General features: G+C 44.3%; 8 protein-coding genes across 8 annotated transcripts; 3 read left to right on the top strand and 5 right to left on the bottom strand.

The window, feature by feature from the left end:
* The first annotated feature begins 1,377 nt into the window (after positions 1–1,377).
* On the top strand, positions 1,378–2,072 carry LOC111603218 (glycine-rich protein 5). The gene is made up of 2 exons (XM_023320715.2): positions 1,378–1,383; positions 1,446–2,072. Exons 1-2 carry the CDS (start codon positions 1,378–1,380, stop codon positions 2,070–2,072), a joined length of 633 nt encoding a protein of 210 aa, XP_023176483.1.
* Positions 2,073–7,535: 5,463 nt separating this feature from the next.
* LOC111603203 (glycine-rich cell wall structural protein 1) lies at positions 7,536–11,206 on the top strand. Its single transcript, XM_030223459.1, has 3 exons — positions 7,536–7,906; positions 10,020–10,417; positions 11,160–11,206. Exons 1-3 carry the CDS (start codon positions 7,536–7,538, stop codon positions 11,204–11,206), a joined length of 816 nt encoding a protein of 271 aa, XP_030079319.1.
* Positions 11,207–11,239: 33 nt separating this feature from the next.
* Positions 11,240–11,941, bottom strand: LOC111603174 (glycine-rich protein DOT1). The gene has a single exon (XM_023320654.2). The coding sequence runs from the start codon at positions 11,847–11,849 to the stop codon at positions 11,451–11,453; it is 399 nt and encodes a 132-aa protein (XP_023176422.2). The 5' UTR covers positions 11,850–11,941; the 3' UTR covers positions 11,240–11,450.
* Positions 11,942–14,014: 2,073 nt separating this feature from the next.
* LOC111603184 (uncharacterized transmembrane protein DDB_G0289901) lies at positions 14,015–14,615 on the bottom strand. The gene has a single exon (XM_023320668.2). It carries the CDS (start codon positions 14,556–14,558, stop codon positions 14,133–14,135), a length of 426 nt encoding a protein of 141 aa, XP_023176436.2. The 5' UTR covers positions 14,559–14,615; the 3' UTR covers positions 14,015–14,132.
* A 1,901-nt stretch (positions 14,616–16,516) lies between these two features.
* On the bottom strand, positions 16,517–18,651 carry LOC111603108 (vitellogenin-3). The gene is made up of 3 exons (XM_023320574.2): positions 18,366–18,651; positions 18,047–18,306; positions 16,517–17,541 (listed from the first exon to the last, which is right to left on the bottom strand). Exons 1-3 carry the CDS (start codon positions 18,598–18,600, stop codon positions 16,870–16,872), a joined length of 1,167 nt encoding a protein of 388 aa, XP_023176342.2. The 5' UTR covers positions 18,601–18,651; the 3' UTR covers positions 16,517–16,869.
* Positions 18,652–20,122: 1,471 nt separating this feature from the next.
* On the bottom strand, positions 20,123–21,493 carry LOC111603143 (vitellogenin-1). Its single transcript, XM_023320619.2, has 2 exons — positions 21,026–21,493; positions 20,123–20,909 (listed from the first exon to the last, which is right to left on the bottom strand). Exons 1-2 carry the CDS (start codon positions 21,473–21,475, stop codon positions 20,217–20,219), a joined length of 1,143 nt encoding a protein of 380 aa, XP_023176387.2. The 5' UTR covers positions 21,476–21,493; the 3' UTR covers positions 20,123–20,216.
* Positions 21,494–24,488: 2,995 nt separating this feature from the next.
* Positions 24,489–25,092, top strand: LOC111603135. The gene has a single exon (XM_023320610.2). It carries the CDS (start codon positions 24,499–24,501, stop codon positions 25,030–25,032), a length of 534 nt encoding a protein of 177 aa, XP_023176378.2. The 5' UTR covers positions 24,489–24,498; the 3' UTR covers positions 25,033–25,092.
* A 26-nt stretch (positions 25,093–25,118) lies between these two features.
* LOC111603136 lies at positions 25,119–26,127 on the bottom strand. Its single transcript, XM_023320611.2, has 2 exons — positions 25,529–26,127; positions 25,119–25,460 (listed from the first exon to the last, which is right to left on the bottom strand). Exons 1-2 carry the CDS (start codon positions 25,653–25,655, stop codon positions 25,183–25,185), a joined length of 405 nt encoding a protein of 134 aa, XP_023176379.2. The 5' UTR covers positions 25,656–26,127; the 3' UTR covers positions 25,119–25,182.
* Positions 26,128–26,354: the final 227 nt, after the last annotated feature.

Raw genomic sequence — 26,354 nt, 5'->3', positions numbered from 1 at the left:
TTGTAGAGTTTCTTCACGCGCTTATATCAAGTCCCGAGGCTACTTGAAAGCTGTCACGGTTAGATTTGTATGGCAGCTGCAGCATTTGCTAACATTTGCAATTGCTTGAAGTGTTTCGGGAAGTTTTCAGCATATGGTTGCATCATCAAAGCTCTTCACTTTCAAAAAAAGGTATAACTTAAAAAAAAATATAAAACAAAAGTAGGAATGGAAAGGGAACAAGACACACTGTTGGCAGCTGTGTTGTTTATCCTCGGCCCACGCGGCGTAAGCGCAATGCGCAATGCGCAAATCTCCAGCCATAACTTTCAACTGCAGGCTCGGCGTCTAGTCGGCATTGCTTTTAAGCCAAGCAGCGCGCCAGATTACGCAAAGCGCGCCGCAGGCAAATTGCCGTCTAATTGCCGTCTTTTAGCCAACAATTAATTTGTGTTTTTGTGTTTCTTTTCATTTAATTTGTCTTCAAACTTTTAATTAAAGGCAACACACACTGCGTTGCAAAGCCACTCAGCAATGGATGGCGCTCGACTAGAATCGAGCGATAAACATTACAGCATAAAGCAAATCCAAATCGAAATTAATGCCCTACTGCGGACAGTACATCAGCTATATTGCTATATAGGAGGGCGGGCAAAGGGAGGGCCAGAGCGAGAGCTGAAAGACAAGCAAGAAGAACTTTAGCCATGTTGCGATACAAGATGAAGGGCTTAGAGAGAGATAGAGAGTGAGGGAGAGAGAGGAGAGGGAGAGAGAGAGGGAAATCTCAAAGAGATGCGATCATTTTCATAGTGTAAAATGGACTGGGATTGGAGCAGTTAAGCCAGATTTTTATCTATATGGGCTATAGCATGTTGCCGGAAAAGTTCTAAGACAGTGCCTACATAGTTGATGTAAATAACTCTAGTATTAGGAACAGTAAACCTCAAGGCAGCTAAAGATATAATAAATAAGTCCTTACAGTGGTTTATATAACTTTCCTTATATATGGTCATACCTTTGCTCACAGGAGAAGACTCACAGTCTTCCAATCTAAAAACATAAATCAAATTCATAGATTCAATATCTTTGAGTAGTGTATTTGAAGTGCGGCACCTGAAACAATCTTTTATGTTTTTTTGTCATGGTTTAGTTTTTAGTTATGTTTTAAGTTTTTGATATTTTTGTTTTCTTCTTTTGTATTCATTATTTTCTTTGTTTATTTTTTCCTATATGTTTTCCATTAGAAGTCGAAGATCATTAGCAATATCGAATGGAATTTTCAGCTATAAATTGTGCTGCCCGACAGCCAAGAAGCATCACAACCTTTTGGAGCAGCGCCCCGAGAGCTACTAAAACAACAATCAACCAACTTCGAAAACAAATCATTTGTTTGTCAACATGAAGGTAAAAGGATGCATTGAAAGGACTCTGCTTGGCCGGCAGCCAACTAACGCTTTCTCTTTCAGGTATTTGTCTGCTTGCTGGCCACCTTGGCCCTAGCTAATGCTGGACAACGCGGCGGTGCAGGTGGCGGTGGCTATCTGCCTGGTGGAGGACGCGGCGGCGGTGGTGGTTTCAGAAATGGTGCCGGACTCACTTCGCATGTCTCGCAGTTGCACGGCAACACAAAGGTGCACATTGGTGGACAGGGAGGCGGTGTTGGCGCCTATAGCGGTGGTGGTGGAGGCGGAGGCTATGGCGGCGGTGCTGCTGCCGGAGGCTATGGCGGTGGTGCTGGTGGTGGCGGCTGGCAAGGCGCCGGCGCTGGTGGTGGACGCGGAGGCTATGGTGGTGCTGGCGGATTTAGCGGCGGTGCTGCAGCCGGTGGCTGGCAGGGAGCTGGTGCTGGTGGCGGCTATGGCGGCGGCGGTGCTGGCGCTGGTGCTGGTGGCTGGCAGGGAGCAGGTGCTGGCGGCGGTCGCGGCGGCGGCTATGGCGGCGGTGCTGGTGCTGGTGGCTGGCAAGGCGCTGGTGCTGGTGGTGCGGGCAATGCTTGGGGCAATCCAGCTTCTTTTGAATATTCAGTGAACCATGGAGCTAGCTCCTCAGTTGGCGGCGGCTCTCGCGGTGGTGCCGGCTGGTGGAACGATTAAGAATATTCTGTTAACAAGAAATTGGATTACCGAAACGAAAAATAAATAATTGCTTCATACAAAATATATTTAAGAAGGTTTTTTTAAATTAAAGCTTATGCAATCTGGCTGTATAGCTCTATAAAAGCTATGCCTTGAGCTCAATATATTTGGCTAGCTAACGCTAGAGGGCGGCATACTGAAGAAACTTCGTTGCTTAAGCTTTTGCTTGCGTCTTGCAATTCGCTGATCTTGTTAGCTGCAGATGGCGCTTGATTTAGATAGTATTTGAGCTAGCCGGTAGAGCGCGCCACATGCGTTACTATGTTTGCAGCTGTAGGTGGCGCTTGTGGATAAGCCGGCAAGTTCGTTGCTCAAGTCTTTCGTTAAAGGTAAAAACCTGTTCGCTTAACCATCTCTCGTGCTATTTGTACCGCATTCAGGCCGGGTTAATGAAGTTCAATGTCAGAGCGCGTCGTTTCGCTATAGAAAGCGAAAGTTGGACAGTGACATGGACGAGCCCCAGTCACAACGGTAGCAACGGTGAGAAAGCTCAGTGTCACACAGCAAGGATAAAATGAACTGACATGCCGAACATCAGGCTGTATTATTCCACTTGTAGGCACTGCAGAGTGAAGCTCAGCTAAATGCATTTGGACAATAAAGCAACTAGCAATTAAGCCGCTTTGTTTGCTGTTGTTTTTCTTACCTTTGTTTGTATTTCTTGTTGATTTATTACCATCCCCTCCACGTGTGTATAAATTTGACTTTGCTTTTTGCTTTTTGCCTTTTAGCTTCCGCCGTTTGCTTTTGTTTGAATCGTTTTGCATTTTGTGTTTGCTTGATATTGAATACGTTTAAGTGTGTGTATGTGTAGATGCTATGTGTATGTGAGTGTGTTTGTTGCTCTGTGGTCTACTGTTTGGTCAAGTGCGGTGCTTGACTGTTTTGGCGTCGTCTTGTCTCGCATGAGACGTGCCCAGAACCTTGGCCATAAGCATTCGAATGGCTTTTGCATTTTATGCATAAGCCAATAAAATAATTACATAAATAAATACAAATTGTTGTTGATTTTAAATTGTATTTGCATTCGATGTGTTTTGGTGCTGTTCAACTGGTTTGCCATCTAGCAAATATTTGCCGTATTGCATGTCTGTCTCAAAAACTAAGTAAACTTTACATTACGGCATTGAGCGAAGACCAATTATTTCGTAATTTTATGTAGCAAACGATTCATGAAAAATACATTGAATTTGATGTGCCTAAGTTCAAGATCATTTTCTGTACAAGTTCTTGATGAAGACTAAGTATTTTGAACTAATATCGAGATGTAAAAAATAATAGAAGCGAGAAGAGAAATCTTTAGTAATCGATATTGAGAAAATTAATATAAAAGTCTGCTTTGCAATCGATAACTTGTAATTCCTATTATTTAAATTTTACCTGAATAGATTATTAACTAATTCTAATTCGATTATAAATTGCATATAAAAGTCCCTTTACATTATACATTAATAGATCTAAAACGAATTTGACATTTGCTATTTATTTTCTCAATATCCGCAAATTAGAAACATTTTCACAGCACTTGCATCATTTTTTTATTTCACTTTTTATGCCCTTCTGTCAGCTACTGTGTCTGTAACTGTTTCTGAACAGGATTATGCTAATGAATTCATCTGCAATTAAGAAGTCATATTTATGGGCAAACGTTAACAGAGATTGCCTTTATTCTACAGCAATTTCAATTTATATGTTTTGCATTCCCATCAATTAGCTGTTAATTTCAGCATTTTTACATATGCACACACACACACATATGCATACTCATACTGTGTATATATATGTGTGCAAATATGGATGGTTATTTATGTGTACGTCTAATTGCTCTGGGAAGCTTTGGCTCTGGCTTTGACTCTGACAATCGCTTATGCAAATCGATTACAGCGCAGAGTGCTTTGCACACATGTCTATATATTCATTATGTATGTATGTATGCACATACGTATACGTATCGCTTGCTTAAGTGCGACCAGAATTTATAATATATGCCACACGGCTGCATTAGGTTTAATTATTGCTCTGCGCCAGCTATAGTTTATGAGTGTCATCAATTCCGCAACCCTATAATGACACTGCTGGGTACTTGCCGAGGGCGAATCGAAGACTAACTGAATGCAAAGTCAACAATTAACTCCAACTGTAGTTAGCAGACAGTAGAGAAAAGACAATGAATGGGATTGGATCAACAAGCAACTCAAAGAAAATATTAAATATTAAATTAAATTAAATATTATTATATATATTTATATATATATTTATACTGTACTGTATAGCCGCATTCTAGCAATATATATCGACTGTTTTTTTAGAGTTACACAAGCTTAAATCATAATAAAATATATATTTCATTATCAGCTAAACTGGTTTTAATAGATAGATTGTTTAAATTTGATATGACTTAGCCATAGCAATTTTCACAACCGTCACAATCATGACCATGAAGACTTGAAGCAACAACTCCGCCAGTCCAAAAAGCGAACTAAGCACAGATTTTCTGTTTCGTCAAAAGCTTGTCAATTATCTTCACTCCAATTACAGCAATCCTGCTTATTCATTTATTCAACCAAAAATAAAGCATAAAATGGGCGCAGATCCGAGTGCTGACAATATTAAACAATTTGCAAGCCTTGCTCTGGCGTGAGCATCCACCAAAACTGTTGCTCTGAAGCAAAAGCTTCATTGATATAAGCATTTTTGTGGCTAAACTCTCTCCATCTCTTTCTCCCTGCACCAGTTGTACATACGATATGCTTGCCACTGGCGAACTCAGCTGCACAAACCATTTAAGCTGCCCTCTCTGATGTGGGCCTGCGAGCAGATGAAACCACCAAAAAAGACTTCATAAACTGCAAGTTTGCATTCACTTTTATGCATTTGGCCAGTAATTGCATATGAGTTAGTGCATAATTAAATATTATAATTTGACGAAAGCCTTCGAATTGAAGGCGATGCGATGGGAACTACTTTTTACGATATCTGTCGCGGCTGTAATGAACGCTGTGCCATTGTAGCGGTACGTGTTACTCGCCAGCCAAACGAATCTATCTCCATCTGTATATCCCTCTAATGAACGTGCTGAAAAACAAAGACACATGATTTTTTTAATTTTTGGCCCGTGAGGCCAAAAAAAAAAACAGGTTAAGAATATTGAATAATACAAGGTGAAACAGCTAAGCATATCTATATATATATATATAGAAAAAATTATATGTATGTATATATATGTGAGAATATATAATGTTGACCTTATAAACGGATCGTAAAGCTACCGAGAATTGTTGGGGATTTCAATTCTACCCAAGACTTCATGCAATGGAAATGGAAAATAAAAAACTTAATTATTTTTTTTTTGTTCAAGTTTAATTTGATTTAATAAATCATTTGCAATTCACTTTTATAACTTTAATTAATTTTATAACTCAAACAATTTTAGTGCTCATCAAATTGGAGTTTTATTTACTTTAAAATAAATCAAGTAGCTGTTAATAGAATTTCCGTTAGAGGTGCCATTAATATTTCTATACATAAATAGCTTAATTATTTTTTTTATTTTAGTTTGTTTTTTCGCAACTTCAGTGTGAATAAAATCGCCAAGCCAAAGTCACAGCTAAATGCTTGACTAACAAATATTGTTTAAAGCGTTTTGTTATTGTAATATTTGGAAGAATGAAAACATCGATTATAGGAAATAAAGAATTATTCTATTGCTGACCTTAAGAAGCACCTAATTGGCATATGTCAAATGTGAGCTGAAGATTTCCTCAATCGATATGGTTAATGAATCAATTGTTACAGCAGACACGCAGCACGTATCTATAGAGTTATACATATTTACAGAGCAATAAAATGTGACGAGTTGTTGTTGCTGTTGTTGTTGTAATAAACACCCCCCACAATTATGTATGAAGAGTCGAAGCTGAGCATAAATATTCTGTAAGCTTTAAGGTGCATTGAACTTGGCAAGTTTTAGAGCCCGACAAAGTACATACACATAGGCGCATATATATAAGTATGCCTATGTCTCTATATATATACATATATGTACATTTATATTGGCAAGTCAATTGACTATGCAAATATGTGTCGAAACATAGGCAGCGTCTCAGAACTTGTGCAAGAACCGGTTCTGAATTGAGCCTATTTTTAAGCGATGATGTTGATGGGAACATTTAGACAGTGGGCCAAGCCTCGGATGGTACTAACTGTAGCGTTCAGGCCACTAACTGCCAGCTTCCTGAATACCTGATCTAGCGTTACAGTTCGCCGTTTTGCCAGCTCGTGCCCGCTGGCAGGCCTTGATCTGCAAATGAGCAGAACAACTGACGAGCCGGCGACGAGCGACTACTGCCTGAACGACCCGTCAAAATATCATTTATCAATTGTGCAAGCTCTCAGCGCTGTGGCCGGCTTGACAAACTGCCCATCCATTGTGGCTGCTCTGCGTTTGGTGTTTCAGTCTGCATGTGATCAAACGGCGTTAATTTGTTTGATTTGTGGCCCAACGAGGCTTACTTATGTTTGAGAAGACAGCAAACAATTGAAGAAGATTGACGACTATAATATACCCTGTAGCAGGACTGTCATCTGGCGCCTCGTATATTTGATATATATTTTATAAAACACTTTGCTCTTTCAAAATATTTCCCATTCCTCCCTAAAACTTCCCATAGTCAAATGGAGCGCAGTTACTATTTGACTCGACTTCAGCCAGTCGCGGAATGTAGCATACCCTACGCGCATTCTACGACTCAAGGGTATTAACAATGGCCAAGTCTACGTCGCGGATGCGTAAAGATTTGCATAGTTATTGGAGACAATCAGCAAACAATGGCCCGTCGGCAGCTGGCCAAAATCATATATCTACAGCATCATAGCACACACACACGTAGAAATGTGGGTTATTAATTCTTTTAATTGCTTAAACGATCAAAGGCAACTAATTGTTGAAGTCGAGCTCGTGGCACGAACGTTCGTGATTCGTGTCAATCGAACCTTAAGCCAATTACCCAGAACTCAGCTGAAGCCTTGCTGCGTGTTCAGCAATAACTGGAACCCCAAGAGTAATCCTAGTCCAAACAGTGAAGCAGTTCATCTATATGGCTAAGTGGATAGTTGGCTGGTCGTGCTCGTGGCTTTGCTGCTGTCACGCGCCCATCTCTACGCATCAACACCTGCTCCAACTTCAACGCGTAGCTCCCTGTGAAGCTGAGTCTGTTGCTGATGCTGGGCATTGACAAGCGTGCTATTGATTTATTCATGCTATGCGATACTCGTATTTTCGACTATTGATTTCGAGCACGTTTTTTGGTATAAATGCGTGCAGGCATCAGAGCTGTAGAATTAGTCAACGCTTCTGTTCGTCTTGAGCATCACATCGAAATTCAATCTAAGATCGAGATCGAGATCCGAGTTTATAGCATTATGAAGCCGTTTACCTGTATTTTCGTTATCCTCGTTGCCCTGCTGGCCGGCAGTCAGGCGACGTTGGACAGTCTCCTTGGCGGCGGCGGCGGCGGCGGTGGTGGTGGCGGTGGACTCGGTGGTATCGGCGGTGCTGGTGGTGCCGGCGGCATTGTCCAGCTGCTGCAAAGCAAACTGGGCGGTCTTGGCGGCGGTCTGGGTGGAGGACTTGGCGGAGGACTTGGCGGAGGACTCGGCGGAGGACTCGGCGGCAAACTAGGCGGCGGCGGCGGTGGCGGCGGTGGCTACTCTGGCGGCTACTCTGGTGGCCGCTCCGGTGGCTATTCTGGCGGCTACTCCGGCGGGTACTCCGGCGGCTACTCTGGTGGCCAATCCGGCGGCTACTCAGCCCCTGCCAAGGTTATCATCCTTCAGGTAGCCAACCAAGGAGCCGGCGGCTATGGCGGTGGTCAAGGTGGCTACTCGGGCGGCTACTCCTCCGGCGGCTATGGCGGTGGTCAAGGTGGCTACTCGGGCGGCTACTCCTCCGGTGGCTCCGGCTGGAACAAGGGCTGGTAAATGCCCGCGGCCCACCAACGGCCTCACACACAAGTTCAAACAGGGAGCCAAAAAGCGAGCATTTTCAATGCTTTTCAATTATGCCTAAGTCCAATTTTTTTTTATTAAATGTTTTTATATGTATAAACAAACACAAGTTTTTTTGTTAGTCTTAAGCTGAAAATGAAACACAGAAATTTGAGCAATTTATGCTGACGGCTTTTAAATGAGGCATCGCAAGTTAAAACTGGTTGGCAATGTGCTTCCTGCTTGACCCATTGTCCAATGAGGTGAGCTCATGGCAGAGGCGGTCGGCTGCCTTGGCTAAATTGTCTACACTTGATTGGCATCGATTGCAATTGAGGTCTAATGTGACATTTATTGTGCGCCGTAAATTGGCCCAGCCGAAGACAATTCAATTTTGGCCTGGCTAACAATTTGGCCTGGGCTCTGTTGCTGCAATCGCACAGCTCTCGACAGTTAAACGCTTTGTTACGGAATTCGCAGCGAGACGGCCGTTGATTGATTGCCAGCCATTGATAGATCTGCCAATTGGCAACGAACGAACCGATAGCACAAAGCCCCGATTTTGGTTTAGTGCCGCCCATGAAAATTCTCAAAGCTCCTACCGCAAAGCAACAACAGAAAGAGTCAGCAGGTTCAACTACACGAGTCTCGGCGTTTGCTTTGAATTTGAATTCAAATTTGTTTTCGACTGATCAAGTGGGGGCAGCAGCAGTCGCCGATCTTTGCCACCAGTTCGTAAAGCTGTCTACTAACTGCTCGCAGCAGCTATACCCTGCTTCAAGCTAACAATCCTCTAGCTCAGCTGTTAAGTGAAACCATAGAGAAATGATGGACATCTTTTTATATAGACCAGCATCTCCTGATGAAGATGCAACAGTCAGCAGTCTGCAGTAACTAAATTGCTAATGGAAATCTGAAAGCTGGCTAAGAGAATATTTAAATTTTCATACTCCATCTGTGCGGATAGCAAATGCATTGTATAATTCATAGCACTTTATTTTGATAGTCTGAGTGATTGATCGCTGTGCCGTTGACCCGATTTTAATGCGCAACACGAAGCCATTGCAAGTGGTGAGGCAACAAAGTGGCAACAGTAGCAGCAGCGGCAGTGCCAGCTGCGACACGTGTGCAGCCAGCGGCTAGCTCATTGATTATGAGAGCTCGAGAGCTCGAGAGCTCGGTAGCTCAGCTGGTAAATGGCAGCCGCAAAGAATGGGCCGCCAGTCAATTGATTTGGCCCCAAAAAGTTGTTACATAAAAATGGCGCGCCAATAAATCGATGCTGGCTGCTGGCTATTTGTCAGAATGGCCGATGCTGGCGCTGCCAGAATCTTGAGTCTAGGCCGGCGGCTGAGTCAGGTGGACCTGGACGGCGGCGGGGCGTTGCCAACAATAGATGGCAGCAAAGCGTACGAAATTGAAAGTTGGCATAATGAGGCCCAACTGCACGAAGCCGAGATCGCAACGAGCGCCAGATTTGGCAATTACAGCTGATTACACTGCAGCCCCAGCGACGCGACTTCGCCGGCAACGGCGCTGCCGACAGCAGCTGCGATGTTGACGACGGCAACAGCATCTGCACTGCTGGCGGTTAGAATCTTAGATGCGCTGCACTCGACTGGCTGTATAAATAGCCGTGAGTGCGCCCAGTTGTAAATTAGTTAGTGCACAGCAGCAACATCAACAGCATCAGCAACAGCAACAGCAACAGCAACATCAACAAGCAACAGCAACAGCAACAGTAGCAACAACTCCCGCAAAGATGCAGTCGATACGTCGCTTGATTCTTGTCGGTCTCTTGGCCGTGCTGAGCGTCTGCGCCTTTGCTAAGCCACATGGCTGGAGCAGTGGTGGCGGTGGCGGTGGCGGTGGCGGCTGGTCTAGCGGTGGTGGCGGCGGCGGTGGCTGGCCAAGTGGTGGCGGCGGCGGCTGGAAGAGCGGCGGCGGCGGCGGTGGTGGCGGCTGGTCATCGGGTGGCGGCTCCTCTGGCTGGCCCAGCAAGATAAGCATCAGTGCCTGGCCTTCCAGCGGTGGCGGCAGCAGTGGTTGGTCCTCAGGCGGCAGTGGCTGGAAAAGCGGTGGCGGCGGAGGCGGCGGTGGCTGGAAGAGCGGCGGCGGAGGCGGCGGCGGTGGCTGGAAATTGAGCTCTGGCGGCGGAAGCGGCGGCGGTTTGGGCGCTGGTTGGTCTAGCGCCTTGTCTAGCCTCTCAGGCTGGAAGTCCCAAGCTCTCTCAAGTCTTAGCAGTGGCTGGAAATCAGGTGGTGGCGGCGGCGGCGGCTGGAAATCAGGTGGTGGCGGCGGCGGTGGCTGGAAGAGCGGTGGCGGCGGTGGTGGCTGGAAAAGCGGCGGCGGCGGCGGTAGCAGTGGCTGGTCCTCCGGCGGCTCAAGCGGCGGCTGGAGCTGGTAGAAACCTGTCGATAACAAAACACTAAGACGGCATTAAAAAGGATCTGCAACTGTACATAAAAACATCTCTTATGCTATATCTAGCAATTTTTTTTATTTTTTTTACTCTGCCAATAAATATATACAATAATCTAATCGATGAGAGCATTTGCTTGAATTTAGGCTATTTGCTGAAGAGTTATAGAAGGAGAAGTTGGGCAAATGGAAGTTGTAAATGGACTTTAAGCTAAATCAACAAGCTTAACTCATGCATCTTAGCTGATAATTTTGAAGAATTTTACTTGAAGGTTTGTCTAACGAATTTCTCACTGGGAAATAAAGACCTCTAGTATACTTAGTCCTCTAAGAACGCCTTTGAGTCATACTTAAGTAAACTACAGCCAAAGATGACGTCAGATATAAGATGAGCTGCCTTTACTACAAAGGATAATCATTGAGCTGATTCAAATTGCTCAGGCGCTTCTGAAGTAATCAGCGCCTCCACAAGTCATATGAGCATGATAAGATGATTCACCCAGTGCTTTTTATGGACTGCACCAAAACAGAGGCATTCTTGCCTTTAGAACACATACAAATATAACAATTTAAGCATTTGATATCTACAATCCTACGGTTTATATGTGCAGAGTGAATGTTCCTTTAACATATTGCTAGAAGAGCTGTTCGCCAGCTGCAACAGCTGCCCTAAAGTAAAGACTTGAGCCGCTTTTTAGCAAAATGAACATTTCTTTATTAGTACAATTAAACATAAAGAGAGGGAGGAAAAGACTTGACAAACTTTGGGTATTACTAAGTAAGTAAGCAAAAAAAAATTAATTTAGTTATAGCACTTGGGGTAATGCCGCTAGCTCTATGTTTGTGCCGTAGAAGCAGTCGAGGGAGCAGCCAGAGTATTTACATTTCGTTGCGTCTTGGAGTTCTCATTGTGTGGTTTGGGAGTTCGCTTTACCAGCCGCCACCGCCGTGCTTGCCACCACCACCACCGCCACCGCCGTGCTTGCCACCGCCTCCATAGCCGCCGCCACCACCGCCGCCGCCTCCACCGTGCTTGCCGCCGCCGCCGCCGCCGTTACCACCTTGCCAGGACACCGAGCTGCCCCGATTGCCGGCGAGAGACTTGCCGCCACCACCGCCGCCATATCCACCGCCGCCTCCTCCGTTCTTTTGCCAGCCTCCTTGTCCACCGCCACCGCCGCCGCCTCCGCCATTCTTTTGCCAACCGCCTTTGCCGCCGCCGCCACCACCACCATAGCCGCCACCACCACCACCGCCGCCCAGCAAGCCAGCCGAGGCAATGGCAAACATGAGACCGCACAGGAATACGACGAGCAGAGCGTAGCGCATGTTGAGCTGCAGAATCCTTTGCTAGATGAACTGTTTTAGAACTGTTAACTGTTAACTGTTGCTGTTTGCTGTTGGCGCTGTTAGAACCTTAGCTTCACTGATGCCATTAGCAGGCCCAGCGCTGCGCTTTTATAGCAGTCAAAGCTGCACGGAACAAATCGAACTCCAGCTGAGTCATGGTGCTCCCAAACACTGATTGGGCACAAAACTAAGGCAATGTGAGATGCGATCTGTGTTGTGTGTGGGGGGCGACGCACCCAAAGGCTACTCGGAAGGCTGAGAACTGTTTGCTCAAGTGTCTGTCGAAGCCCGCGCAGTGCAGTCTCTGTCAAGAGCGCGGCACACGCGGCGCATACGCAACGTTTATGTTGGGAACGCTGCGCATATGCCGCACAGAGACGCAGCCAACCACGTTGGCAGCACTTGTAAACTGCTGAGCCATAGCGATGTCATTAATTACAAACAGTGTGCAGCAGCACTTTTTGCCAGCGCCTCACAATTTGTTTTACAATTTACAATTTAAATTCTGTAATTTTTCATATTTTCCAGATTTTTCTGCATAATTAATTTGATTTTTGCTGTTTTTGTTTTTTGTTTTTTTTTTTTGTCGGTATTCGCATGCAATGCGAGTGCCAGACAAATGTGTGTGGTGCACGACTCAACCACATTCGCAACCGACGAGTTCAATGTCAATTGTTGTGCAAACACTCGCACACACGCACACCCGAAGAGACGGGGAAAACGCTGAGGCCCAACTCGCAGTCAAAGCCCAAACAAATGAGCTGCCTGCTCAAGTGAATTACTTACCATTTATTGCAGCAACTTGTCCACTGACTGTGGTGGCATTCAACGCGTGCTGCACCGTAGCATACCTCGAAGCCACAAGTAACCCCGCAGCCAAGTCCACAAGACGACCTCAACCGCATGAGCATATGCAGCACAGTGGGCACAAAGCTCCAACTAAGTCATTATTTTGTTTGTTATGCATATAAAAAGATATTATAGACTAGTTCAGACATTAGTATGTATATATATGGTTTAGTTTAAGCAAAACACGCTCTACTTTAATTGTTACTTGTCGACTAGACGCAGTCACAACTATATATCCAAAATTCTAAATGAAAATTAAGATTATATCAATAATAACAGCTCGTCTTGAACAGAACCAGCTTGCGAAATGCCCTTTAAATATTGCTTACTTTGTGCTGAAGACTAAGCTCTAAACAATCTATAGTTCATAGCAAGATGATTTATGACAAGTCCAGGCTAGAGACAAAGCCCAGATCTACATAGAATATAAAGCAAATAGTCCACACAAGAGAAGAATCAAGCCTTAACGCGAACGTGTTTAAAGTAAATGTGGAAACATGAACAACATACAAAACGATCAATGGATTGGGACATAAGAGAGGCCATTCCGCCCATGCTCCACTTACAAGCTGTGGAAGAGCAAGGCAAAGCGATAAGTTAGGGACTGTTTATTTGTAAGAAGAAAGTTAGATAAGAATTATAAATAAAAGGCTTTGTCAGTGCAGTTTATATGATCGACAGATAAATTTAAGGCTGCTGCTAAAGCGGCTCAAGTAATCAATTCTGGTTTGATGTGTATATTCTGCTTATTGCCATAATCTCTAGACCTGTATGCTCAATTATTTTTAGAGAAGCCCTTAATATACATATTCATTATTAAATTCAAGCAGAATTAAAGCTGCATTTGGTGCCAGTGTGCAGCTCTAAGAGTGATGAGCAATGAATGTTCACCGAGCATTGCGAATGCACAAAGTAATAGCAGTAATTACGGCGTCAGGTTAGCATTTTAATTGTTATGGACCATAATTCAAAATGGTATTTATGTGAATTTCGAGATCAACGAGAACGCAAAACAGTCTCACTGCTCGGCCGGCCGAACAGTTCCAGTTCTCGATCTGGTTCCCAGGCAGACAAAGACGCAGCTACAGACGTCGCTGCAGTGGGAGGTTCCGTACTTGAAGATGTTGCATCTATGTGCTGAATACGTTTTTTAATTGCTCTCGACTGTGAAATGAAATATGGCAAACCGAAACGATCGTTAATCACCTGCCAACGATCGAATAAAAATCATGCGATTTGTTGCTTATTTTACAATTTACAATTTGTATTTGCTTACAAAAACAATATAGGTTTCTTTGTATAAAAAAATTAGAAAAAAAATATACCCTTATGCATATACATAATATGAAATCAAAAATCGATAATCAATACGAATCAGCGCGCGGTTGCCAGAGCCTTTGCCTGCGATCCTCACTACCAGCCGCTGCTGCCCCAGCCGTTGTTGCCACTGGACCAGCCGCTGCTGCCGATGCTCTGGCCCGACCAGCCACCGCCATTGCTCCAGCCACCGCCATTGCTCCAGCCGCCGCCATTGCTCCAGCCGCTGCCGCCACCATTGTTCCAGCCACTGCCGCCGCCGCCAATTTTAATAACTTTAATGATCTTGGGCTGGGAAGACCAGCCGCTATTCCAGCCGCCGCCGCTGCCCCAAGGATTCGAGCTCCAGCCGCTGCCGCCACCGCTGCCCCAAGGATTCGAGCTCCAGCCGCCGGTGCTGATGCCGCTGCTGGCCCAAGGATTCGAGCTCCAGCCGCTGCTGCCACCGGACCAGCCGCTGCTGCGAATGAGTCCAGCCGAGCTGCAGGCAATCAGAGCGCTGAGTACTATGAACAGTTTCATCTCTAGGTAGGTTTATCCAGGCTGCTGTGATGTGGGTGTGAGCTTTGAAGTGCGGCACTTGAATGATCTCGAAACACACGCAGCATGCGCTATTTATCTAGATTTGCATAGCCGCAGAGGCGGCCAAATATAGGGGCGCGGCCGACCGGCTGAGCGGCTCATCAACTCAAGAATCCACAAAATAAATCGCACCGCATTGCAGGTGGGGGTTGCCGTGGCCCGGTCTTGGTCAGCTGACAAACAAACCAGCTGCGCACACAGCGAGAGACGAACGAGGTAATTGCAGTTTATTAAACCACTTTGAGCGTCCGATTCTTGACCAGGGTCAACTACTTTACAGCACTTTACGACCGCCTCATTGGCAACAGCAACAGCAACAGCAGCAGCTAACAGCAGCAGCTAACAGCAGCAGCATCTGCAGCAGCTCATCGCCAGCCCCGTATGCCCCGTCAGCCCCATGGAGTCTAGTTCATGTTGCCGAATTGCGCATAACTCACACGCTTGATGGATCATTTCCTCGCCACGCTGTTGACTTCTTGCTTCTTGCTGGCTGGCGGAAACAGCAAGCACAGTTGACGGCTGCTTGGCATGGTTAAGCCTAATCTCCAATATGCCCACAGAAGCTCGCGGCTGGTGACTCATTTGTCATGTTACCAGCTCAACCAGGTGAAGGGGCCCGCCAACTGCAAGCCACAGCACCGCCGCTGCTCGCAGCACAGTAACCACCAGATTGCAGCGAACTAGAGAACTTTTGTGAAGGGAACGAAAGATGAGACCTGTTCATCTTTGACTAATTCTATATACATACATATTCTATATACATACTAATTCATATATACATACATATACATCTCTAAATGTATATATAGCTCTTATAAAAATCTATATTCAAGCAACTAGCAAGAGCTGAAGTTATGCTTAATATTATTGTTTAGTTTGTATTCAATAATTTAATTTTCATTTTCTAATTTTACAGAAATATTTTTATCTAATTAATTTGTATATTTAAATATGTTTTTACCTAATTTAATTTATATATTTTTTACCCCATTTAACTTGTATATTTAAATATTTAAATCTATTTTTTAGCTCATTTAATTTATATATTTATATTTGATCATTTTTATTATATTGATATATTAATTTTTTTATTTTATTTTATTATTATTTTATCTTTAATATTTTGCTATTATTTTCCTGAAATTAACTTTATTTATTTTTAATAGTATTATCTTCTATTATTATCATCATTTGTTATACTTACATATAATAATTTTTTTTTTTATATTTTTAAATTTGTTGTAAATATTTTTGTTCAAATTTTGACAGTGTTCATCAATCAAATTCTGTTTTTTTTTCTGTGTTAATCATTTAATTGTTATCATCTTTGAGGTGGCTTGAACTACATAGAATCAACCTTCTATATAACATTAATATAATAATAAAATTTAATATTATATATTAAAAGTCTATTAGTTTTTAAAATTATTTAAAATTTATTGATATGTTTTATTTTATGTTGTTATTTTTTGTCGACTTTACTTTAATTTTCTCATTGGAATATATTTTTATTTCTATTAATTAATTTTATTTAGTTTTTTATTTGTATTGTTTAAATAACAAACTTTTCAAATTGTAACAAATCCTTTTGAATTTTTTTATTTCAGTGTAAACTACCTGTTTGTGATCATATTTCATGATGATAATGAACAGGATGTATTCCTTGACTATCAAACATTGCATTTCAACATTCTCTTAACTCATTCTAGTTGACCTCGTCCATTCGATGCGATGCAGCAAGCTTAGCCGATCGCCACTTTTGGAGTTCACTGTACTTTGGCGTCTAGGAGCTCGTTGCAATCGGTATGTGGCGGCCGCTATTCCATAGATGTCAGCGAATTGTTTTTCTACTTATGAAGTATTATTTTTTTAGCATAGGCATTATAAACAAAAATTAATTGAATTGTCAACGCTTAACATGCAAATTGTATTTGGGGGCCCATAGATCAGGCCAAGCAAATAACTGAGAAAAAACAACAACTTAAATGTACAAAGAATTAAATATGAATAGTTGCATTAAGCAAAAAAAAAAAAAAAAAACTTTATAGCGGATAACTTTTCGAAACTGCGATATTATCGGCTTATCGCAGTCACGGAATTGCTATCGGGTTTCATAATATTTCTTAAGCCTATATTAGTTTAAGAGTTTCCTTTCGAATACGGCTCTGAACGTCTCCGATTCAACTTGGGTCAGAGGGAAAGGCGTTTCAGGTATCGATATCGGCTTAGATCTTATCACGCAGGGTCTCCATTAGTTGCCACAAACTCCGCACTTTGCGAGTCGTGCTGAACGCGGCCCGGATGAATTTTTGCCAAAGGGCTTAATGGCGTTGACCTCCAGGAAGTAGTTGCCCTTGATGTTGTGCGGCACAGCATAGCCCATGGGATATTGTTCGCCCGAGCAGAGGTCATCGCGCAGCCTACGCAACGAGCTGCAGCGTGTGCCCAAGAAGTTGCGCTCGTTGCCCGGATAGATAGACTCCTCGTAATACTCCCAGGCACGAGCGTGTGCACAGACCACCGAAAGGCAGCCTGCGGGCAGGGGATCCAGGCCACCTGGATAGAAGTCCACATCGCCCATGGGATCCCGTTTGCCCAGCACGCCTGGATTGCTGTGTATTATATCAATGAACTTCGCGTCGCCGCGCTGCAAGCCCGACAGAACTTCGCCCTCGTTGAAGCACGGCTTAGCCGGATCCAGTCCGGTGATGCGCGACAACGTTTTGCCAGTCATTTGCTGCAGATAGCGTCCTGCCGAGCCCACAATATGCGCACCCAGGCTATGACCAATCAGATGAATGTTTTCCACCTTGACCACATCCAGCAGCTTGACCAGGCCTCGTGCAATGTTCTCCCCAATCTCATCTGTATTGAAAGCGGACCAAGTGTATAGGGTATCAATGAACTTGGCAACATCCACAGCCTGCAAAAGGAATTGTATATTTATAAATTGGCATTAGGAAAGATAGATGGGCAGACAGGTAAGGAGATAGATATATAGAGAGACAAGTGGGTGAATAGAGAGAAACTCGAAAGGTTCTAAGTCACAGTATATTTAGAATCATTCGGACTTTACTCAATCATTGGACTAATTTATGTGCAGGGTATCGCCTGATCGGTCAGCTCGAGCTACAATACTTTTGCTCACTTCTCAAGCTTATTAAGATTCTCAAGCGCGTCAAATTTTTGCTTGGCATTGAGAGCTCGACCTTGCTATATTATTGATAAGAACTAATGTGCTTAACACTCGTGGCAAAAGTAATTAAATGGAAATCAAATGACATTTTAATAGACTGATTTACCTCTTATGGATTATAAAATAGATTGTTTCAAGTTCAAGTCAGCCTCTCATATTCAAGGAGATCCCTGTCTAGTAGTCGGCTAGCAGAGGCTAACTAGAAACAGAGTATGCGACAGTTGGGACTCACCACAAAGTTGACATCGCCGCGACAATTGTAGGCCTGGGCAAACTTATCGATGGTGTCCGTTTCATTGACGCTAGTCGTCCAGCCGGTGGCGAGGATGACTACGCCTTTCTTGGGATCGAATTCGGGGCTGCGCCACATGGCATCTGCATCGAGGAGTGGAAAGCTTGTCCTGTTGCAGGCGGTGCGCAGCTGAAAGTTCATTTGACGTATGTCCGGTGTGTACTTCGACTTGATTTTTTTTGAGCTAAGCGCCTGAGAACCTGTGAAAGCACGTGAAATTATTCATTGTAGTGGAGAGCTCTACTGCGGCGATGCTCACATAGGAAGTTGATGGTGGTCGAGGCATATTCGAAGGGATAGCCGGCGATTAGATTTTTGCTGCCTTCGAGCAAGCCCTGCGGTGTGGGCAGCGTCTTTGCATCGATAATGCTGGAGCCGACATTTTGCAGAGAGCCCACAACATCGGACACGGTCCAATCGATGCCCTGACCCAATGCTGCGAACAGCAGCAGATGAAGCAGGCAGGTGCCGAGAATAAGGTTCGAACTTCCCATACTGAACGACAGTTCCGAGCGCAATGAATACCGAAAATGATACGGAACAAGTATTTATAGGCCGGTCAGCACCTTTACGGCGCACACGAACAATGAGGAGAGAGTGAGTGCGAGCAGTACTACAATAATGGAGAGAGTGAGTGAGAACAGCCAGCCTAGCTGTGACCATATAGGTGTATTTCATGCGCAACACGGCAATCAGATAAGGTGCATTTGTCTCTTAATTAGATTCTACAATATCAATCACACACTCATACACACACACACACAACACTTAGTCTAATGGACGGAATGCACTCACCCTTTCAGTTGGAATCTTATTCGTTAATCCGATTGTCCCTCTCTCTTGCTCTCTATCTCTCCCACTCCATCTGTTAGCAAATGATTCAGAAATAAACTGTTTTCAGACATATAACAATATACCCTTCATAGTTTGCTCTGATATTTGCCAGTAACATCGGCTTTGCTGTTCTACTTGAAGCACTCTGAGTGCTCGAGATCACCTCGATTCCACTCAAGCACAAATCTAAAATAATAACCTGATTACGAATAAACAAGATTTGCGAAAATGTCACAACTTATGTAAGTGGTCAGCCTTCGCGACAATATCATGATTACTCCACAGTTCTTAGTGTATACGCCAGACCGACCTGATGCGGCGTACTGGAATTGCCTGTCGACTACGAAAATATCATATTAATGGGGGTATTCCGCACTCATTGCTATGCTGCAGGCGCACGGTGCCCGCCCCATTTGGAGGGTCCCGAGCACAAGCGTCACAAAGAACTAGTTGACATCAGCGCAATCACCAAATTCTAGAGGCAAATCACGAATGCTTAACTGCTCAAGCTTATGGACAAAGATGAGCTGTAGTTAATACAAGACAACTTTATAAACTTCCACCTCAGTGCAGATTTCATATCTTACTCTGTGCTCAAGTATATTTCGTACAGGGTATTAATTCGCCTGTGCGGCTTGCCAAGCATTTGAATGACAAACAATATTGCATGATATTGTAATTTATTTATTTAAGATATGCAATCGCCAGATACTGAGCTGATCTTACTCTGCTTTAGTTATTTTCTTCTCGCCCAGGAAATGATCTAATTTGATTTGTGACTGAAAAGTCATTTGAATCAAATGCTAAATAAATAAACTCGTATTTCATTTTGAATTGATGGCATAACTTTAGAATCAACACAAATTGTTTATGTTCTCGATAGAACAAGGTTGACTTCGTCAAATTGAGCATGTTCTACCTGCAGCAGCTGCTATGAGTACCTGCTACCTCTTGCTTATGAGCATAAGCATAACTTCTTAGAAACATCTTTGAAGTATTCCCACGAAATCTCTTTCGAGCAAAAACTGTGCCCTATGTCTTACCTAGCTAGTATACCCTAAGCACAATACTCACAGGGACAGAGCTGCTAATGGACAGGTAGCAGATAGTCCTAAGTGAGCCAAGGAGTATTATTTTCACTAATTTCAATTCGAATAAATTCAATGCACAAATAATGTTCCGTTTCTTTAATATTCACTGATTTGATTATGGTTTATAACTGGTTACATATAGACTTTGACGGAAGCATCGTAAATTGCCCCGTCTGCTAGGCCGTTTAGTTTTCGGCACTGCACAGGCCGCAGGCGCTGTTGGTTGATGTGAAGCTGTCCGGATTAGCGTTGGTGCCATAGGGCTCAGCTGCGTTGGCATCCACGTAGAACATGCCCAGTTCGGAGGCAGCATAGCCCATGTAGGCTGTGTCGCTGCTCTTGCAGTTGTCGCCAGTCCAGAGATCGACATATTGGTCGCAGCGTCTGCCCACAAAGTTTTCCGTATTTGTGGGATACACGGACTCCACGTAGTAGTCAACGGAGCGCTGATGCGAACAGCTCACGGCGTCGATGCCCCTGCAGCCGGACTTGATCGGGACCAAGCCTTGCACAAAGAAGTTGCCATCGGCCGGGCTATCGGAAGTGCCGGATACACCCGGATTGGAGGTTATGGTGTCCACATAGACGGCATCGCCTCTGCGCACGCCCGGCAGCTCGTTGCCATCGTAGAAGCACGGATTGGCCGGATCCAAGCCGGTGACACGAGATAAAATTGCGCCGCCCGTCAACAGCTTATAGTTGCGACCAGTTGCACCCGCTATCTGGGCGCCCAGACTGTGCCCAACGATGTGCACGTGCTTTGTCACATACTCGCGATCCAGCTGCAGCAGCGCCTGGGCCACATAGAGCCCGATGGCCTCCGTGTTCAGGGCAGACCAAGTATAAATCGTCTTTATATACCTGGCTGCATCTAACACCTGTTTAACGGGATATCTTTGAGTCAATGAGATGTGTCTAGAAACTGGAACGATCTCTGCTGCTGAGCTAGCTCTAGTAACTAGTTCCTTCAGCCACTGGCAGACTTCAGACTCACCACAAAGTTTGTGTCGTTGCGACAGGCAAATGCCTTGGCCACTGGGCCGCTGTTCGAGCTATTGATGGTGGAGTGCCAGCCGGTAATGAAGATAACCGTCGGCTTGTCTTGATCGAAGCCTGGTGTATCCCACAGCTCGCTGGCCCGGGTCAGTGGAATGCTGATATTGGTGCAGGCATCGGGACGCAGCTGGAAGTTCATGAGCGACATGTCTGGCACGATTTTGGACTGCACCAGACCCAGATCCATGATGGTGCTGCAAATGTACGTCAATGCCGAGAAGCTGATGTCAAGCGGCAGTCCGATGACTAAGCCGCGCAACTGGTCCTGCAGCTGGTCGCGCTGTAAGCGCAGCAAGGCTGCATTCCTTCTGCCGTCTCTGGTCGAATTCTGGCCGTTAGCCACGCCCAGTACGGCGAGTACTGATATTAACAAGGTTAAGGGCTTCATTCTGTTGCTAGTTGGAGCCGGGTCCCAGCCTTATATAGGGCCTGTCAGATGGCCGGACAATCGTGTTAATATTGATCAAAGCCACACAACGGCGTATGAATTGGTATTTGGTCTTCTGCATGAGAATTTCGCTTAATCAGCTGCTCCAGTTACAATGGGCACAGATCACGTGCCCAACTGTTTAATAACCAGGCCAACAAAAATCTAATTGTCCGAGCGTTTGCAAAACGCTCAGCGATCGGCGATCAGTACATTCCCAGCTGAGCAGCTTGCCCATTGCTGCAACAGCTCGTTGTGGGTGCTCCCGACTTGGCCAAACAAGAAGCAAGCCACAAAGCGAAAAGCAACAACAACAAAAGCAAGAAAAGTGAAGAAAAAAATTGAAATATTTGCGTTAGGAAATGCTGCCGACAAAATGCGAATTAATAACCAAAAGTTGTTACTGTTGTTGCTCCGCCGTGGGTGTACGCGCAGCAATCACTGGCAACAACAGCAGCAACAGCAACAACAACTTATTACATTGGTAATTTGTGTGCGCAAAAGCTTTGTGGGGCGCCCCACTGCCCCGCATGACTTGCTGCCATTATTATTGTTGCTGTTGTTGTGACTATTTGTTGCTGCTGCTGTTAGCGTGCCAGCTCGCAGTTGCTTGTAGCTGTAACAGGCAACGTGTCAAAAGATTTGATGAATAAAAGTGTAAGCTAATTATCACACTCCAAGTCTGTTGCACTTGCATTCGCTATGCCTCAAAAGAGTGGTCAGCGCGTATTTTAATCAACTATATAAATATATATATATATATATATATATAAATATTTCAAGTTAATTAGCTACAATATATTAAACAATTTTGTTGTTTATAACATAAATTCATATTGATAGTCAGTCATTTATATATATATATATATATATATATATATACATATATAATCGTATTTAAGGTACTTCAAGTATAAATGACATTGTGTAGAATATTTTAGATTTCAGGTATATATGCATATATGTGTATACAAGTATATATCGCATCACACATATCAGCTAAAAAAAATTGTTTCATGTCACTTGACGAACTAATCATATTGATTATTTCGTTTAGAGTTACATAAGTTTAAATCATAATAAAACATTTAAATCGATTTTTAATGTCAACAAAAAAGACTTTATTAGAAAGAACATCTTATGACAATTATGTTTAAATATAATTTAGGTCATAAAACTACCATAACTAACACGCGTAAGGCGCAATACGAAACATAACTTTTCACAAATAATGCAATTTTTATCAACAATTTTAATAATTTGCGAGCCTTGCAGTAGTAGCTCTATCTATAAAAAATGTCAAGGCAAACTCAATAAAAAGCAACTATTAGCTGTTAAAAGGGTTGTCAAATAAAGCACTGCCATCAACCTAAAGGTGTGAAACTCTAAAAAAAAAATACAGATTGCATCAGGAATCATCAGATAGCAGAAAATTAAATCATATCAATCAATCAGAGATTAAGCAAGCAATCTATTTATATATGAACAATTTCAAATACAAAATCGGAATCAAATATTTGGAAAGAGGTGAGAGAAAAATGAATCAATTTAACAAAAGACTTTTGCTGAAACAAACAGACGCCGCTTAGGAAGATAGGAAGATAAGATAAAACTGAAAAGTTAAGTAGACGAACTCAGCTGGTTGCTGATGATAATTATAATAATAGAAGCTGCAAGGAAACGTGAACAGAGCGGACTAAATATAGTTAAGATGCATATAAGAGCTGAGCTAATGTATAACTAAATAAATGTATAAAAATAATAAATATTTGGGCTATGCTCACGGCAATCTTAGCTAAAAAAATTCGCACATTTTCAGTGCAATGGCAAATTGTTTGGCAGCTCTATTAAAGTTTGTCTACAAAGCGACATGGTTTATATATATAAATACACACATGCTGCTGCTGCTGCTGCTGCTGCTGCTTCTGTCTGTGTGGCTTCTGCAATCTTGAAGAAACATTTGGCAAGTGAGTGCGCATTGCTGGCATTGCCTTGCCTATTAGTCTGTGTGTGTGTGTGTGTGTGTGTAAGTGTAACTGTAGCACGACATGCAGCTGCATCTGTATCTGTGTGTCTGCATTTTGGTCGCTCTGGTAACGCTCTTAATTGCCACCCCAGAGCTGGATTATTGTTGCTGCACAGGTTGCACAATCCAGCTGTGGCGATATGAGTGGCTCATTTAGTACTGCTCGAGCCACCCTCGCTGGTGGTTTTTCGAGCTGCGACGATTCTACGCTCTGAGCCATCCGTTTCCGTTTTGTTGATCAACTCAATTAGCTGCCAATTGGCGTGTGAGTGCGAGGTGGTGCCAGGGTGGTGCCCGGAGTTGGATGCGTGGTGTGTCTTGTGCTGTTGTTGCTTCCGCATCGATGGTGCGCGCCTTGACAAGATCAGCAAAGACAGCGATCGAGTGAATGACGCCGTTGTGATTATGTAAGCCTTTGCGCCTGCATAGAACTGGGGCCAACCGCAAATACATTACGTATACGCACGTTGCAACAGCTGCTGCGGTGGTGGTGGTGTCGGCGCCTCTTATAATTGCGGCTATTCAATGGTCAGCCAGCTGGCTTGGCATGCCTCGCATCGGCTTGGCTTGCCTGGGTGAGCTGGCCACGCTGGCGTATACGTAATCTACACAATAAGTGCACAAAATTATCAGCTGCAGCTGAAGTGGCCGCCTCGTTGCCAACGTCGTCTTCGTCTTCGTGTTCGTCGTCGTCGTCGTCGTCGGCAGATGTCCATTGCAACATGGATGGCCCAGCCAAGCCAAGCCAAACAAAAGCGCTGCTCAGTGCTGCTGCTGCTGCTGCTGCTATTGTTGTTGTTGTTTGAGTTGTTGCTGCGGCTGGAAAATGCAGGAAAATGTGTGCCAAAAGCCAGCGTATAAATGGCAGAGCTCTTGTCGAAAAGAAAATAGTCGACTTGCACCATTTCGCCGCGTCGGTAGCCTACCACACAAAAGTCCATTAACAACTAGAGTCAACATGTTTACCTGGCGATTGAAACTGATCCTGCTGCTGGCCCAGGCGCTGAGCAGTCAAGCGGGCTACATTGGTGGCGAGGTGGCAGCTGGCGTACACTCCGCTGGACTGCTGGGCAGCTATGCGGGCGTCTTGAGCGGCGGCGAGGCGTTGGCCAAGCTGGATCTGGGAGCCAGCAAGCTGCATGCGGAACACGAGCAGCTGGGCGAACTGGGCGATCATCTGAGCGAGCACAGCTTCCCGGCGGACTATGGCAGCAGCGATGCGGGCGTGGAATATGCCGAGGCCAGCGAACTACATGCGCACTATGAACCAGAGCTGGAACTGGAACACCATGAACACCATGCCGAGGAGCCGGTGCCCGGCATTGATCACGGCAAGGGCGCCTTCAGCTACAGCACACTCTACGAGTTCAAGGATAGACAGGAGCATGAGCAGCATCAACTGGACCATCAGCTCGAGGAGCAGCACATCGAACAGCAGCTAGAGCTGGAGCATCAGCAGCACGTGATCGAGCACCAACTGGACTCTCACTAAGCCTGTGATAGTCAACGTTTCTACTAGCTAATTTTTTTTTATTCCCAATACAGATATATATATATATATATATATAAAGACACGTTTTTTTTTGCAATAAATCAGCTAAGTTTGTCATGTATGCGCGCCTGTGATTCCTGACTTCTCTCGTTAGCGTCCGTGGGACTGCACATACTGCGGGCTGTTGGCTTGAAAGTCCAGATTGTCGCTGACTGTGAGTCGCGGCTCGGCAGCTGCTGGCGTTCGCACGGGCAGCAGGTCCTCCAGCCTGTAGATGTGCGGCCAGTGAGCGATGGGGCCAGTCGGCTGAGATGAGCCACTGTGGCCGTTGCCATGGCCATGGCCACTGCCTGAAAGCAGCAAATGCGTTTGCTCGTCTGGCGCCAGCTGCAGCACAGCAGAGCTGATGTGTATTATCGGCGTGTACTCTAACGCACAGAGACAGAGTGGAATATAACAATGTGTTCAAGTTCATTTCGATATTATGTATACGCACCATTGTCCATGCGCTGAACATCGTTGCCCAGCTGGTGGTGCTGCTGCTGTTGTCTGTTGTGTGGCATAGCTGCGGTAGCCGCCAGCACAAGCAGCAGTAGCAAATGCATCAAGCATACGTCGCGCATAGCTACTGTGTGTTAGGCCAACTGTCAGCCGAGCCGCACAGTCATAGGTAATTTATATGCACGGTCAGCGGATGTGTCGCGTCTTGGCTGAACGCCCATTGGGGTCCCAGCGTTGACAACTCCTAGCGCTGATCCGCTATCAACGAGCGTGCCAAGTGCCGATAAGAACTTACAACTAGCTGCATTGGGGAAAACTATGCGTAAGAAGTTTGAAGACATTTTCGAAAATTTTATATTTTACGTTTCAATTCGAATTCGAAATGTTCCCTAGAATATGAAATAATCGATACTTGAGTTTCGTAACTCATATACAAAATTGTTATCCCACTTGAAGTGGTTCGGTTTAGTTAGCTTTTTGTGCGAAATGCCATGCGATAGATAATTGTGGTTCGATGTGGCACTCTCTGCTTAAAATGATAATCAAGTTCGCGTCGATCCAATTGTCAAGTGGATTACTTCTGCTGGAACCAAGGTGAGGCAGATAATATTCAAAACCTAACCTATACTCATAGCATACAGTATTCATTTAATTTTTATATATATATTTTTTTTTGATTAACACGACATGGAAAATTCTCATAGCTTAGATGGTAACTACTAGACAATTCTGTGCGATTCATGAATGATGAAATTCGAGCCATTTTCTAGCACCTGTAACGGATATATCTGAGATCAGTCAATCGCAACGCACTGCTGTTC

This window comes from Drosophila hydei, unplaced genomic scaffold (genome assembly GCF_003285905.1).
Source record: "Drosophila hydei strain 15085-1641.00,03,60 unplaced genomic scaffold, DhydRS2 tig00000211-arrow-pilon, whole genome shotgun sequence".
Classification (NCBI taxonomy): domain Eukaryota; kingdom Metazoa; phylum Arthropoda; class Insecta; order Diptera; family Drosophilidae; genus Drosophila; species Drosophila hydei.
This window is presented reverse-complemented; position numbering and strand designations above follow the sequence as displayed.